Source organism: Lipotes vexillifer, unplaced genomic scaffold (genome assembly GCF_000442215.2).
Source record: "Lipotes vexillifer unplaced genomic scaffold, Lipotes_vexillifer_v1.1 scaffold602, whole genome shotgun sequence".
NCBI classification, from domain to species: domain Eukaryota; kingdom Metazoa; phylum Chordata; class Mammalia; order Artiodactyla; family Lipotidae; genus Lipotes; species Lipotes vexillifer.
The window spans coordinates 572,067-588,982 of NW_006790307.1; the positions used below are offsets into that span (position 1 = coordinate 572,067).

The window sequence follows — 16,916 nt, forward strand, 5'->3', positions numbered from 1 at the left end:
TATTCATAAGAATAAAGATCCCCTTCCATTTTCTTTTTTCCTTCCAGCTGTTTCTTATGATTATGTAGGAAAAGTTACATTTTACGAAGTAAATTATTATGAAAAAATGTAGCCTCTTTTTAAGGAATCGATTTCTGGATTTAACAGATGTCAAATTACGTATGTGTTCTGTGAAGTGTTTTTGCACAAAAGTTAAACTAGAATACATAAGTTCCATTTTCCTACAGAAGAGATGCTTTGTTTAAATCTAAAGATTAAAAAATCCTGATATTTTTATGTCAGTTTCTCATATTTCAAAATATATAGAAAAAGGTAAATCTTAAGTCATTTTATATTCCTGATATGCAAATACAGCTAGATCATAAATGTTTCATTTTCAAACATGATTTGGTACATGTCAACAAACTTCTACTCTTCATAGAAAAATACATTAAAAATGAAAATTTAAAGAATCAACACTTTTTTTTTTTAAACTTCTATCTCTAGTTCTGCTTTCATAGCTTCAGTCTTCAAACATTTTAAAATATATTATCTGTAGATGGAAAAGAATCCATCAACTTGTATGTGAAATAACCAGGCGATCAAATTGAAGGGGAAGTCTACCCCACTCCTCTTTGGCTTACCTTAATTTGCACATTACTTCTTTAAGATATATCTCAAAGGTCTAACAAGAAATATCTTATACACTTCTCACAAAAGCAGAGTATTTTGATTGGGTCTCAAGAGTGTTCAGGAAGTTTTATTTCTAATGCTGTCATTATTCATTTAAAAAATAGTTTTCTCTGTTCTGAACTTGGTTAATACTAAGAATGTCTACATTTTTAACCTACAAGTGAAACGGTATATGGTTCCATTAAATAAGCTGTCAAAAGCTGGAAAAAAAAAGACTACGTTTTAAATTGTTTAGTCACACCATTCAGTTGTAAAACTTTAGGTTGTTTTTCCTGTTTTTCATGTTGAAGAAATAATTTCACAATTTCAAATCAAAGTCAACACTGCAGTGAGGAGAGCTTTTCTACTTTATTACAAAGAGAAGAAGCCTTTATGTGGTCAGAAAATACAAGATTGATCTTTTTTTCTCTTCCTATGAAACGCTGCTGTTCAAACAGCCAGAGTGAATTGTCTCAGTTCACTTCTTTAAGTCCCATCACATTCACTTGGGTATGGATGTCCTTGGCTGCTGAAAATCTGGCCCTTTAGTGCACAGGGCGACAAAGTCCCCTGACCAGCAGTTCCAGAATGTCCCATTTTCATATATTGCATCCATGCACACCTCCTAAAAATGAGGTACAGCAGGGCAAACATTTTCCAAAATAGATGTCATATATATAATATATACACATTCGTACATACATACCTTTATTCATGTGATGTCCAAAAATTTAAAAAAAATGTACACATTTATTACAAAATCGTAACAAAGACTGGACAGTGTTTTGCTCATTCTGGAAAGATGAAGCTCAGTAATAACACAACCCTGGAAACCATCCAGAGATTGTGGCAATATCTTTCTTCTAAACAGTCATATATTCTTGCGTTAAGCTTGGCGAAACTGCCTTTCAAAAACAGAAGGGGAAGTAAAATGAAGGAAGCAGACCTTGCTCATCTTTCCAAATGAAATACGAGAAGGATCTTCACATAAAAATGCACAAACATTTGTTATTTTATTACCAATAGTGCTACAATGAACAATGCAAATTTTGTGGTCTAATTCTGTTGAGTCTTTTGTGGGTTTTCTTTTTTACATTTTAGAAACTAAATGGTAAACTTCTTTCAGTGTACTTGCTTGTCTTTACAGACCCAAGTCTGTCTGCTGGCAAAAAAGAAAATAAATGAAAAAATTCAGACCCTGCTCAAACTAGAGAAAAACAAATTACAAATTTAGTTGTTGGGCAGCACATAATTAGTAAGGCAGGACCTCAAATGGTGACCCTTTGCGTAAGCCAATTGCCAGATCCTCAAGGAATTAAAACCAGGGTGCCTGAGCCACATCAGTTCTGCAGTTATGTTGAGTATTGTGCTGAGACAGCCATACCCCAAGAAAAGGGAAGTCTTTTTTTAGAAGGCTTGCTGAGCAGGGTTGTAGTTGAAGGTGGATGGCAGGTGAGGCCGTTCTTCTAATTTGTCATATTCCAGATGGAACTCCTATAAAACCAAATTTAAAAATTTAGATGATTTCCTTTCGTTTGATCTCACATTTTTGTCAAAATATATTTACTATATGAACAAATAAAATAACTACAGGTATGAGAACGAACAGAGATATTAACAACTCTTTTTCCCGCTAAGTAAAATATAGCTTGAAGAAAAATATGTTGTAGTTTCTACCTGATAAGTACAAAAATGTAGACTTTCTGCATAAAAGCCAGAGACTAGTCATGAACATTTACTTTATGACACAAATTCTATGCATTTTTTTTTTTGCTCAAAAATAAAAGTTTGAAGGGAGCAATTACTATATCACTAATAAAAAGCATTGAAAATTATATTTAAAGTAAAGCTACCTTCAATGAAGTATAAAACTTAAAACTTTACTTTTTTTTCCATGAAAAAAGTTTAGAAATAAAAGCTTTTCCAATTTGTCTTATCACATGTTTTTTTTAAAAAAGCAAACAAAGTTATTCTAAACTTGTTATCTCGGGAAAACAATGAACTTAAAACTCACACATCTCCAGACTTCCCATTTCACAAACCCCAAACCCTGAAAAGATGTAACAGCCACCCCAAACTAGACAGTGGTTTTGCTGTAGGCACATCTGAAGATGAACTATATAGCTCATTTTAATTAAACTTTCAAAACACTACATGAATTTTAAAATTTAAGAATGGTGAAGCAAATTCTTCATGATACTCCAAGATCAAGAAGTACAGAATATGACTTTGTATATTAAAAAAAGCAAACCAAAAACATACCTTTTAAAATCCAAAACCTAGAGGTTCAAAAATTATTAATTCTACAACCTGAATTCAAGTAGCACAAACTATCTCAGTTAACCCCATTTAAAACACTATGAACCATAATATATATTATGTACTAAAGAAAGCCAACAAGTAATGTTAGTACCATGGCTTAACATATTTCACCTTATCTGTCTTATTTCAAATTAATCCCACAGTAGATGTTTCCATTATTAAATTAAGTGAAAATTTCATTATTAAATTAAAATGAAAACCTAGGTCATGATTAAATTTTGAGATATAAAACGAAGTATTTAGAATTTAAGGATATTATAATAACAATTACAGAAATAGCAGGTATAATTTATCAGAAGCCTAATATGTGTCAAAACTAGAGACAAAGCTAAGTTTATTCTCATCTTTGTAAGTCTGTAAAGTAGATATAGTTATCTTCATTTTTGCATTGGAGGAAAATGAGGCTCACAAGTAACTTGCCCAAGTCATACAACAAATGGCAGATCTAGGATTAGGATCCAGATCTGTAGTACACCAAAGCACATGATTTTTCTAGTATAACACATTATTTTTAATATTTTTAGCCCAAGATCCAAAGCCAAAACTACTTAATTACACCCCTATCCATAAATAATGTTGAAAAAATTCAGTCCACTGACAAATGTTGATAAAGAAGGCACCCTGTGATGACTTTTTAAAAGTTCACTTTAGAGTTAACTAAGGCACAGAGGTTCTTTGCTTATCAGTAAAAACTAGCAAACACCAGAATCACCATCACAATCACCACAGCCTCCTAATGCATTGTGCAGGCACCTCTCCCTCTCTCCCTACTCTGTCCAGGCTTTGAAAGAATTTTATTGCCTGGCTGAAGATAAATATCTATATTAGTGGAGGAAGTACCTTCTTGCTGTAGCATTCTTTTATTAAAATTGGCTAATTTTAGTTCTAAAGTATGTGTAGTTACTGGGTAAAAAGTCTATTTGTAACTGACAAATCATATACTCCACTAAGTTATATTTATATAAATTAAAATTTTCTTCAGTTGTTTTATCCTCATCATTGTGCACTGGTAAACTACACTGTATAATCAGAATTTAAACTAGAGTAACTTCATCAATTCACACATTACCCCCCGCTACATATTAAAAAAAAAAAAAAGATCAGTTTAAACCTAGGGAGCATAAGTATTTTAATATGATAATTAAGAAAATCTCAGACCTTATATATTAGATTCAGAATCAAATTTTGTCCCCCATTTTTTTAAATCATTTTTTTCTCTTCTATGTATTTTCATTCTTCTTAAAAGACATAAAGCTTACAATCTCTTTGTTCCCTAACTCTGATTACTGATAGTATCTTTTTTACATGTTTATGTTATATGTACACACACAACACATACCACACACACACACACACCCCTTTGTAAAATCTGTAGGGGCAAGAAGTCTGTTTTGTTTATCACTACCTACTACTGAGAATACTACTGAGCTGCCAGGCTCCCAGAGGGTGTGTAATTAATGGCTGATGAATCAATGAACACAAGTTTTTTTCATTTGTTTTAGGAACAGAACACTTAAATTTTTTAAATATTCAAAGATCAGGTATTAGAAGTTCTATGTATATATTTGCTTTAATGGAGAAAAGATTTTTAGATTACAGTCTAATCGTTTAAAGGCTAGAAAGCGTTCTAGGTATAAAAAATCACATTTATAGCAGGTTATGATATGATAAAGAATCCTAAGCATTAAAAATCCTATTCAGTGTTGGACCCACAAGGTGAAGTCAGACTGAAAGAGTTCTGAAACTTTTAAGTCTTTAGTTTGAGAAAGCTATTGATAATGGTGGGGGGGGGGGCGCTTCTATCACCTAAAAATTCTCTGTGGATAAAATTATTTTAAAAATCTTACTCATTGAGACTACTATACATACTATAACAAATTTTTAAATTAACGGGACAGTGAATTATTCTAGCTAAATTAGATATAGGATAGACCACATAGTCTGCTGACAAATCAAGATTATCTAAAAGAGAATAAGCAAATACAGTGTCAAAATTTTTATGTACATACATTATTGACATACAGGAAATTCTTTATATAAATAATGGGCTGAATCCTAGAACTCACAGAATTTTTAGGGGATAAGGAATACTTCTGATTTAATAATCTAATCCCTTACTTAAAATTACACTTCTTCAATTCTCTGAAAATATTAAGTTATTTGCAAAAGTGAAAGAAGAACCTCATAGAAGTGAGATTAAAGACCTGATTATGGTCTAGATCAGGTCAATACTTTTCAATGATACCATGATAACATCAAGCTATTACTTACAATACTAATTCATACTGAAGGCTTCTTATGAGTTGAAGCTATTAAATGCATGTTCTTTACCTGTGAATAATAAACCACAACCACTTTACAGATGGGGACTTTGACTTGGGACATGGCACGTCAATGGATTTTCTGTAGTTTGATGAAGTCTGTTAATAAATATACTATGGAACTAAATTTCTTAATTCCTAATCCAATTTCTGGAAAAACACTGAAAACATCCTTAAAAAACAAAACAAACAAAAACTCAGAACCTTTGTGAAAAGTTTATTCTGTGAATATAACACAACTTAAAAGTTTTAAGTCCACGAATTCTTTAAATATAATCAAAAGAAGTGAGCTGCATATTAATACTTGATAGAAACCAATATTTCTGCTTGCTTTCAACACTATGAAATGTTTGCTTTCATCACTATGAAGATAATTTTGTTGAAGAGTATCAGCACAAGTGGCCAGTAAATTACCTTAAGATTTTTCAAAAATAGTTTAATAATAATATTTCTCAAATTTTATTTTCCAACTTCACAGCTAAAAATTTTAAAGGCAAAAGTTAAGACAAAAGCTCAACTGTACATAGGAGAGATCAGATAAAATTAGGTAAAATTATTACTTTATGTGCACACACACACACACACACACAAGTAATTTTCTTTAACATGACATTTACCTGACTGAGGAATAGCTTTTGTGGGAAATTAGGGGCCTTATTAATGTTCAAGTTGTTTCTGAATATTTAATTTTATGGGGAGAACTTAGTTCTGGGAAACTGATTTTTTTCACTTAAGCTGATTTCTTCACAGATACCAAACTAAAATTCAACTAAAATTACACATCTATCTATTATTGCAAATACCTATTTCTTTTTGTACATATGTTTGGAATAATGATGATACTGAGCAAAAAGCTTCAACTGAATAGAGAAAACTTCAGTCATTTACTATTAGAATTTTTCCCTTCCAAAGATACTTTCTCTCCTGAAGAACCAGGTTCTCAAACTATGAAGCCAAAGACCAGCATGATCACTGGCATCACTTGCGAAGTTGCTAGCAATGCAAATCCTCAGGTCCCATACACAGACTTGCTGAACCAGAAACAATGGAGGTATGACCCAGCAATTTGTGTTTTAACATGGCCTCCAGGTAATTCTGATGCAAGCTAAAGTTTGAGAACCATTCACCTAACCTAACAATAATCAGAATTTTTCCATCTTGGAAGAACAGTAACAAGCTGTAATAATAATGATGATAAAAACAACAGCAACAAACTACCACAACTACTCTCCTATATCAAATACCCAATATATGCCAAGCACTGTACTCAGTGTATATATGTGCCTGTGTAATATCAATTAAGCTACATGATAAATCAGGAGGCAAAAGTCATTTTGACTTACAAGATAAGGAAGCAGACATGGAAAGGAAACTTATACAAGGTCAAAGTATGAATAGCAGAAACAGGAGTTAATTTCAAATCCTGATACAAAAAACTAAGGTTTTCTACTTCACTACACTTCTTAAAGAACAGGTAACATACACAATGTCCTGTATACTATTTGTAATTAATTACTTATTACTTATTTCATGGATCTACCTTTTAAAGTCAAGACATGCATGTTAATTAGAATTGTTAAAATAACTCAAATACAGTGTAGGGTGGTATACAGACTTGGTCTGAGAAGCAATGACATTTACCATTAGAGAAACACGCAAAAGTAGTAATAAAAAAAGATTTAACCTTTTGTATGTGTCTTCTTTTGGGCGTTTTTGTTGGGCTCATCCTTTCTATTTCTTTTTCATGTTTTATATGAAGTCTTCTTGTGATGTAAAATTTTGTAATAATTATCTGGTAAGCATTTTACACTATCTTTTTAAAATGTTTTACTCTTTTATCAGTTTAGTAAAGCTGATTAAAAAAAAAAAAAAAAACCCAAGCCAACAACTAAAAAATTACCCAATGAACTGTCAAGAAATATTTTTTTTCTGTTTAAACTTAATAAAACCAACAAAACTAACTCTTTAGTTTTTAATCCTAAGACCTATCAATGGAAAAGGCATTCCGAGAAATCCTGGAGTTATGAAATCTATGTGAGTTATATTTTCTTCTAGGTAGACTAAGTACATACATAAGGAACTAAACACAAATGTGTAATATGCTATGACACTGATGCAAACTGTTCACATGGGACAGTTAGAAAGGTGTTTTTGTGAGGAAAATTTGCAAACCAAAACAACTTTTTCCACTGGCCTCTTTCCCCAAATATTCAGCATACTAGTCAAAGGAACAATCATGATTTACGCTTGTGATTTTCTTTCTTTATATCACTTGCAAATAAAAACCCAAGCACATTTCCTGCAAAGAGTGCAAGTGTTTAAAAAGCCTATATACTGGTTTTATATGAAAAAATATATATATTATGTAAAAAAATATATAAAAATATATTTAGGGCTTCCCTGGTGGTGCAGTGGTTGAGAGTCCGCCTGCCTATGCAGGCGACATGGGTTCATGCCCCGGTCCGAGAAGATCCCACATGCCGCAGAGCGGCTAGACCCGTGAGCCATGGCCACTGAGCCTGCACGTCCAGAGCCTGTGCTCCGCAACGGGAGAGGCCACAACAGTGAGAGGCCCACGTACCACAGGAAAAAAAAAAAAAAAAAAAATTTATACTGTTTTAGGACAAATCTCATATTTGCTTAAAGTAATAATAATATAAGAATACATAACCGGGATTGCAAGAGGGTACCTTTATTTTACAACTGAGTAGACACAAAAATATTTCAAGTGTTACCAAGGCTTGTGAAAAATTACAAAATTTCTTACCAAATTCAATCATTTTCCTAAACTATAGGTAAAATGAGCTGTTTCCAGATACTCTCCTAGAGTTTAAATCAAGCCAAGGAGGTGGAGACCTTTTAAAAGACTCAGCAAATATCTGGCACATTATTGGAATGGATGTACTGGTACATATAAACAAATAAAAGAGGACACTTCTTTTTAAAATGTAGATTTATAGTTACACATTTGCACATGGAAAAAAATATACCTTAGCTACTTTCCTCCAGTTAAGACAGTCAAAGAAGTAATATGTTCCCCTCTCATATGTATTGGTTTTCATTGTTGGCTCCATGCCTGGTGCCCTGGTAATCCATACTCGTTCTTCTTTGTGGTATCTCCAATCACGGTTAAAACTTCAATTTTTAAGAGAAAAGACAATTAATTTTTTCCTGTGGCTCACATCAAACATTTTCTACATTTTGTAAAACATTTTTGAGAAAATAGTCACACATAAAATACATATATATTGATGCTTCTTTTCCCTGATTTTTATTGTTATTAAATATAACCTAGTAAAATAAATATAGGAAAAGACTTTAATTTGCCCAAAAACCACACTCTTTAATTAACACACACATCTTTATTTAACTGAAGAAATTTTTTATGCAAACAAAACGAGATCTTAAAAGCTCTATGAGCAATGTGATAAAAACTTTGGCAGACCAAAGATCACTGTTTTCCAGAAACTTCACTCCTTTCTCGTTCTTCTTAATATTCAATAGAAATTAAGATACCTATTAAAACAAACAAAACCCCCAACTATTTGTATTATTTTGTAAGAAACTAAATACAAAGCCTATTTGAATTAACTACATAAATTCACATAAAATTTGTAACTATGCTGAAAAACCTCCATGCAAACAAATACCTCCCTATCAATACAATGAGGGGTTATTTTAGACATATATTTTATTTTAGACATATATTTTATATATATTTATATATTTTTAGTCATAAATAAGATATGAGACAGAACTGCCAGTGATGAATGAATGAATGACTGATGAATTTATTTACTTATGAATAAATTAAAATGAACAGGTAACAATTGCTATCTTACAAAAAATGAGGGAAAACATGGAAAAAAACATTCTCAATTGAGAAATAAAAAACAATTTATTATCAACACAGTGAATTTTACATTTTAAAGTATCTGATCCAAGGCCATTTATAGAAATGTTATTAGGAATATTATAAAATACTTATTAAATCTATAAAAAGGTCTCCCAATCATTACATCGTAAGTTTTTAGTAACAATTCACTCTACAGTTAACATGATTAATAGAATAGTCTATTGGTAACAAAATGTTACCACCTGGACATATAAAAAATGACACAAAATTTTTATTCTTAGAGCATCAGGTAAAAACAAAAATGCTCAGAAAAACAGTGTATTCAATGGACCAATTTCTTAAGACTAATTTATTTAAGTTGGCCAATAGGCTTCTGATAATGAATGTGGACTTTATCAGTATTTCAAAATACACAAGAAATATGCACAGTGCCTTGCCCATATAATGCTTAATAAATATTTCTTAAATGATGAAATTCACTGTCATTAACATACGTGGTTCCACAAGGAGTAAGATGAACCACAGTTATGAACCATACCTTATACTTCATATTTATAAAAATTAGATTCATCATACCCATGAATCAAGTTGATTCTGTCTTCTTATACATTTACAGTTATTTAAATTTGAAATTGTTTTTATGTATACAGTGATTATGAAGACATGGTAATATAAGGTTTCAATGTAAATTTTTACTAAATATAAAAAACTTAGATTTCTTGATGAAGAAATAGTTCCACTTTAAAAACAAAGACAAAAACTACAGCCACCATCATTTGAAAAAAAGAATTTTTTAGAATAAACAATATCCACTATAATACAAAAGTTTTTAAAAATACTTTGAACATACAGCTCTACTGCAGCTAAAAGTTGTAATACGTCTCCTCCATTCATGTAATAGAGATAGAAGAGAAGGTCTTCTCCGTATCGACCAAGTTTTATTGCAGCCAGCTGGAAAAGAAATAAAATTATTCTGAAATGTAAAATGAGCTTGAAAATCCTAACATATAATTGATTGCACTAAAGTAAAAATGGAAAGATAAAACAGAAACCCCTCTTTGTAGCAGACAACTGTTATTACATGATTACAGAGGTCTAGTTATATAATTCTAAAGAGAAGTTTTATCATTTAAATGACTAAAGTCATTTAATAATTATTTCTGATACATTTATTTTAGGTACTAATAGGGGAAAAAAGCTAAATAAAAACTTCTAAGCAAGACCTAACACTGTCTTACTTGAGGTGTTCATTAATACTCAACGTGGCAATAGTGGAACACTGTGCTGCTCAGAAATGCAGGACTTACATTCAAGTCTTAGTTTCATTACTGACTAATATGACCATATCCAAGTTATTTAATGTCTCTGAACTTTCAGTTATAAAATGTAGTCAATGATACCTATAAGGATTACTAAAAATGTAAATGAAATTAAGTGACAATGTGAATGCACCTTCTGTAGAGTGCCTCACAGAAGACTTAGAAATAGTAACTGAATCTACATTTGACAGTGATTCACAAATCGATCATGTATTTTTAGCAAATCACAGTTAAGTACAAAAATCATAAAGGGATAGTTCTTTGTTTAAATGGATGACGAAAAGATGACTGCTTTACATGTCGCTCCACAAAGCAGAAACATAACTGCCTACCAAACTATCAAACACAAGTTCAATAGTCTCAAATTCTCACAGTAACACAAATCTTTATTAAAAGCTCACTGAAATGAAAACATTCTTCTCTTTACCTAGTCCTGTATCTAAATGTTTAACTGTTGTTACACACTCTCTGAATGTCATTTTCCTCTCCATTCAGGCAGCAGTCTTGAATGTGACAAATTCTCCTAAATTATTATTTCTTAAGCTGGCAAAAGAAAAGGTTCTGGAACCCTCAGATAATTGGAGCAAAAAATGAGTGCTATAGTGGAGGTGGCAGCAAATCATACAGTCCACAGACAGAAAAAACTAGCTCTATCTCGTACTTCTTGTCTTCCATCTACTCAAGTATTAAAAGACATGTCGAGAAATACGTGTATCTCTTTAGTTGCCTGTCCACAACATCAACAACAGTTTGGCTATACAACTGCATGGCCCAGACACAGAACGCTGTCATTTATATATATTTATATTATACATATTTATGCACGTAAGTATAACACAAATATATCATTTTTAACAAACTGTATCTATCCTTTCACATAACCAAAATCTAGATACCATTTTAACAAAATTGAACTCTCAGTGCTTTCCCCTAAAGCAAAAGTGTTGTTTTCTTTCTCAGGGGGGGAAAAAAAAAGATTAAAGTTCTAATCTGTTAATATTATTTTATAACTAGAAATTCAGGTAATTAAAACACAGAAAGAGATTACATAAAAAAGTCAAAGATTACAGTTTTAAAATATATATTTTTTCATTAAAAACATTTTATCTGTAAACATAAAATGAGAATATCAGAAGGAAATTCATCAAATTTTCCAAGTTACTTTATTCCCATCAACTGTGGTTATGACTGTACCCTGTTACTAAATATAAGGAAGATTTTACTGGTCCTAACATTGTTTTTAAAATATTTTAAAAATATAACCCAGACCTCATCAAAACACAGGATTATAAACAAAAATAGAAATTAAACTACTACATATAACTGAATGGACATACAAAAGCATACCCCTGAGACTACTGCTAAATATTTCAAAAATATTATGCTGTCTGAACTGCAAAACAGCACCTGAAAATAGCTAAGTTCATGCTGAGTAGAATAATAAACTACACTCACCTTATCCCTAATGTGAATGTTCGTTAAGTACTCAGATGGAACATGGAAGTCTGGATAATAAAATGAAAAAAGCCTTATTAACTGATTCTCAGTTACAAATATATTTTTTAAAGGTCTGAACAAAAATAGATTCTCCTACCTATGTCTTGAGGTCGACAAGGTGAAGATGCCCAGGGTGATGCAAATTTGGGGTAAAGATTTCTGAATAAGGGAGAAAAAAACCATTCTGAAGTCCAAAGTAGGAAAAGAGATTTCTAATTTTATTTCAGCAAATCAGGAAAAACAATGACTTAAAATGTAAAATGAGCATCTTTAAATTACTAATATCTTTTCTTGGTTTTACTATGACTTATACAGCAGGAAACTGAAACAAGGTTAAAAATACATACATACACACACATATCTGTATATGAATTATTACTTCAACTCAGAATGCTTTAAATTCATTAATACAATGAATTAAAGTACAATTACTTCCCCATTTATATGGCCAGAGAAAAAATATCAGCAATTATTAAAAACCAAAGCTCAAATTCAGCAAACATTTACTGAGTGTCTATTATTATATGCCTGGCACTAGCATGCTTATACATTAGCAAACATAACAAAGATCACTGATAACGTGAAACTTACTTTCTGGTTGAAGATGGTGGATTGGGAGGGAGGCAGACAAAAACAATTTACGTAATACATAAATAATATTCCATGTTAGTGGTGGGGTAGGGAGGGAAGATTAGTTGCATAATTAAATAGGGTAGTCAGGTTAGGGCACATTTAGAAGGTCACGTCTGAACAAAGATTTGAAGGATATGAGGGAGATAACATCTGTTATCTGGTAGAAAACTACTGTAGTCAGAGGGAACTGCTAGAGCAACTAATGCAGAGTTATGACTGACATGTCTGACGTACAGCAAGAAGGCTAGTGAAACTGGAACAGGGTGAATAAAGGGAGAAGCTGTTAAGGTGTAGGTAGAGGAGAGACACAGATCATGCCTGTACAGATTAGTAGGCCTATCAAGATTTTGGGGTTTTAATCATAATAAAACTGCAAAAACTGTGTATTGAGCAGAGAATGAACTTATTCAAAAAGGATTGTCCTGGCTGTCATATGAACAAAAGATTATAAGCGGCAAAGGGAGAATCAGGGACACCTGGTGATTGGCTAATGGAGTAATCCAAGCAAGAGAAGGTGGTGATTCAAACCAGGGTGGGAGCAGTTAAAGGTAGTGAGAAACAGGGAATTCCCTGGCAGTCCAGTGGTTAGGACTTGGTGCTCTCACTGCCAGGGCGCTTAGGTTCGATCCTTGGTGGGGAACTAAGATCCCACAAGCTGCGAAGTACAGCCAAAAAAAAAAAAAAAGTGAGAAATAATGTAGCAATGAATAGGAGATACAAAGATGGCTCTCCTGAGGAGTTTTGCTCCAAAGGAGAATAAAGAAATTGGGGTGTGGGGGGCAATAACTTATAGAATAAGCTGGATCAAGAGAAGGTATCTGTTAACATGGAAGAAGTAACAGCGTATTTGTATGCTGATGGAAATATGCAACAAAGTGCAAAAAATTGTTAGATCCATATCTTTGAGTTTTCAAAGGTTTTAGGTAGAAAGCATGGATCAGCTATGGCAACAGGGTGGAAGACAAGAGTAAGGTAGGTGCAGATGGTTGTAGGTGACTGATTTCGTGGCAGGACTACACTGACACTCTTCTGATTGCTTCCTTCGTTCTTAGTAAAGTAGAAATAAAAAGCAAGGTCACCATCTGACACTAAGCACAGGGGAAAAGGTATTAGAGGTTTGAAGAGGCAAGTGTAAAACAGTTGCACAAGAGAACAAAAGAATGAATGGAGTAGGCATGCCAGCTTGATTATGGCTGGCAGAATTAAGGGCTTATTCTTGAGGTTCCTGGCCATGAATCTGAAGTGAGACCAGGCAGTGAAGTTGTGTATTTTTCTCTAGCCAGGCTTAGTAGCACAGGTCAAGAGTGGAACAGGCAGATATAACCAGGGTTGTAGTTTTTGCCATGCAAGTATGACAAAGCAAGAGAGGGGCAAAGCAGTCAGGGGTATATGTAAACAAGCAATCATGACTGACCATAGAATTTAACTGGAGAAGAAGGAAGTGAATTCATCTAAGGGGAAGAGAGACAGGGATGCTGAGGAACAGTAAAAAGGTACAAGAATCAGTGGGATGAAGGTCCCAATGGAATCTAATGATTACAGGAGCCCGTAGAAGAGGGAGAGAAATGGAAAACAGGAAGTGGCATGGCAGCACAATCTTACAGAGAAACTGAGGTTACCAAAAATGACGAAGTCAAAGGGATGACGAAGTGAGTAGCTGAGGTATGATGAAGGGTAAGATTTCTGGAGGAGAGAAATTCAAGAAGCTGGGATTTCAGGATTTAGGAAAGACCATATATGTGTATACTGAAACTGCTAAATTATAAGAGGAATATTACTATAAAGTGAGAGTGATCCAGGAACTAATATAAGAGGGAATGACGCAAAGAGTCAGCAAATACCAGAAACAATGAGTGGCGCAGATGATATAATTTGCAGACATGAAATTAAAAACTGCAGGGAGGTACTATACACAAATGTAGGGGGAAAAGAAAGAAACTTACTCAGGAGAGTTCAGATTGAGGCCTAATGTTGTTAAGTCACTTCCTAATGCAAGATGTACCATTCCTGGGTCTGTCTCTGCTGCCCTGATAAATGTTAACAGGCCAATCATTCCAAACTGGTCTGTCACCATCCCTTGGGGAATGTTAGTAACCCGACCTGGATAAGAAAAACATAGTCATTTTTATCTTCGAGGAAAAAGTAAAAGAAGTGAATTCTATAATATCTTTGATTTATTTTATAGAGTCCCACCATCAGGTAACACCTGGATCCCTTTTTTCTGCTGGTTATTATTTTGTGTTGTTGAACTTTTATCTCCAGGGAATTTGGGTCCATCTGTACTTGAAGTTGTCTTGCCAGATGTATTCAAATTCTAACATGAAAAAAATTAAATGTGACATTAAAATTTGTTATGTGTAAAAATTTCAAGTTCATATACTAGTACTTTTCTATTCATTTTTTATTATATTTAAGTTGGTAGTAAATTATTACCTGTTTTTCAAGTTCTACATGAAATTTTTTGTTTCCACAACTGTGCCATGGTATACAAATAAATCCTGTATTGTACATATTTGAGTACTTAAAGGACAAGAAATATATGGAAAATATTCTTATTTATCTCAGATCTTCAGTCACAGACAAAAAAAACCTCTCTATCTCAGAACTTTTCGTTTTGGGATACTCTTGAGTTACACTCCTCAATACTTTATTAGTATTTTTAGAAGTATATTTTAGAAGTATATTTAGAAGAAAAACTAAATATAGTACATTACCTAAAATATCACCATAAAAACCTCCAAGATAAGTTAGAAAATATGAACTTTTTATTTTTTTAATTTTAATTATGAACTTTTAAAATTCATATTTATTTTCTTACCCAATAATCTTCTTTTATCAATTATTTTAACAATATACAACTCCCATCACACACACAAAAAGCTATTTTCAGTGAAATGTGGAAGAAATAAACACACTCGTTAAGTCAGAAAGAGGAAGCTGGGTTGGCTGAATCAACACAGGAATAAAAATGTGTATAAAGATTCTTCAAGGAGAAAACTTACTCAAGAAAAACACAGCTCCTTAGAAGGCTATAATATCAAACTTCATGGGATCCAGCTGACAGGGACTACAATAAAAGTCTAAATTAACTCTGAGAAGTTCAACAGAAATTTGCAAACCTATATGAAATAGGGAAAAAAATAGGCTATCTTCTAAGTTATAAAGGTTTTCCACATTCTTCAGAAGTTAGATTATTACAGATATTCAAGATAAACAATTTCATAATAGTACTTAATAAGTCCTTAATATAGTGTATAAAACTGTTACTATAACAGAAATCTGAAGGGAAAAAAACTATATAATTCACATACATAATTCTCAGTTACTTACAGATTTACTGTCATCATTACTTGATGTTGGATCTTTATAACTGGAACCAGGTAACGCAGGAAAATCTTCGTTGTGTATTGAGAAGTCCTGGGATTGCTCATTTGCTGGTTTTGTTACCATTCCAACTATGTAATGAAAATAATCCAGAGAATTGCAATTGATATTTATGATATTTTGCTACAAATTATAAAAAGTTAACTTTTCTCACAATAATATACCAAAAGGATTTTTAAATTACGCTATGAAAGCACACTTCAAAAAATTGGTGTTCTGGCTAACAATGAATAACTAAATTCTTATATACTGATTAACAGCTAAATATACAAAATAACACAAGGGAAATAAGTGGTAATCTTATAATTCTAATCTAATGTCATACAGATGCTGAAAAAACATAATTTGATATTAGTAATAATTATGAAAACTTTTGGTTTAAAAACTTGCTTTAAATATTTGACTAGTTATTATAAATACCAGTTAATTGTCAAATACAAATGAACAAAATAAATTTTAAAGAACATGTCAGTATTCTACTTGAAAGTGACTTACAGGGTGAGCAAATTGCAATCAATTATAAAACAACTCCATATTATTTCAGATTTTCTTGGACTCCATGTAATAGATGTAAAACATGCAAGAACTGGGAAGTAATCCTCCCACTATACTTGGCATTAGTCAGGCCCTTATTGGAGAACAATATCCAGTTTGGGGCTCCACAATTCAAGAACGATATGGAGAAACTAGAGATGGTCCAAGGAGAGCAACGGGAATGATTAAAGGGATGAAAAAATGGACCTATGAGGAAAGGTTAAAAACATTAGAGTCTGAACTGAGAATCAAGTAGCTAGGTACTCAACTTCCAGGGAAGATCATTTTTGTTTTTTTCTGGGGGGGAAGGCTAATTAGGAAACTCTTAATGTGTATAATAATAAATTTTTCCCTTCTTCACATGTTGTTATTTGTATTCATATTTTGAAAGCCATAGAA

At 32.4% G+C, this 16,916-nt stretch overlaps 1 protein-coding gene across 1 annotated transcript in view; it reads right to left on the bottom strand.

Moving 5' to 3' along the window:
- Positions 1-1,001: 1,001 nt before the first annotated feature.
- CNOT2 (CCR4-NOT transcription complex subunit 2) overlaps positions 1,002-16,916 on the bottom strand; it is a 112,896-nt gene continuing 96,981 nt past the window's right edge. The window contains exons 9-16 of the mRNA XM_007463543.1: positions 15,930-16,054; positions 14,793-14,913; positions 14,543-14,699; positions 12,064-12,125; positions 11,925-11,974; positions 10,001-10,101; positions 8,285-8,429; positions 1,002-2,145 (exon numbers count right to left, since the gene is read on the bottom strand). Coding sequence (XP_007463605.1) covers positions 2,059-2,145; positions 8,285-8,429; positions 10,001-10,101; positions 11,925-11,974; positions 12,064-12,125; positions 14,543-14,699; positions 14,793-14,913; positions 15,930-16,054 — 848 coding nt within the window. The 3' untranslated portion in view covers positions 1,002-2,058. The remainder of the gene's footprint in view (positions 2,146-8,284; positions 8,430-10,000; positions 10,102-11,924; positions 11,975-12,063; positions 12,126-14,542; positions 14,700-14,792; positions 14,914-15,929; positions 16,055-16,916) is intronic.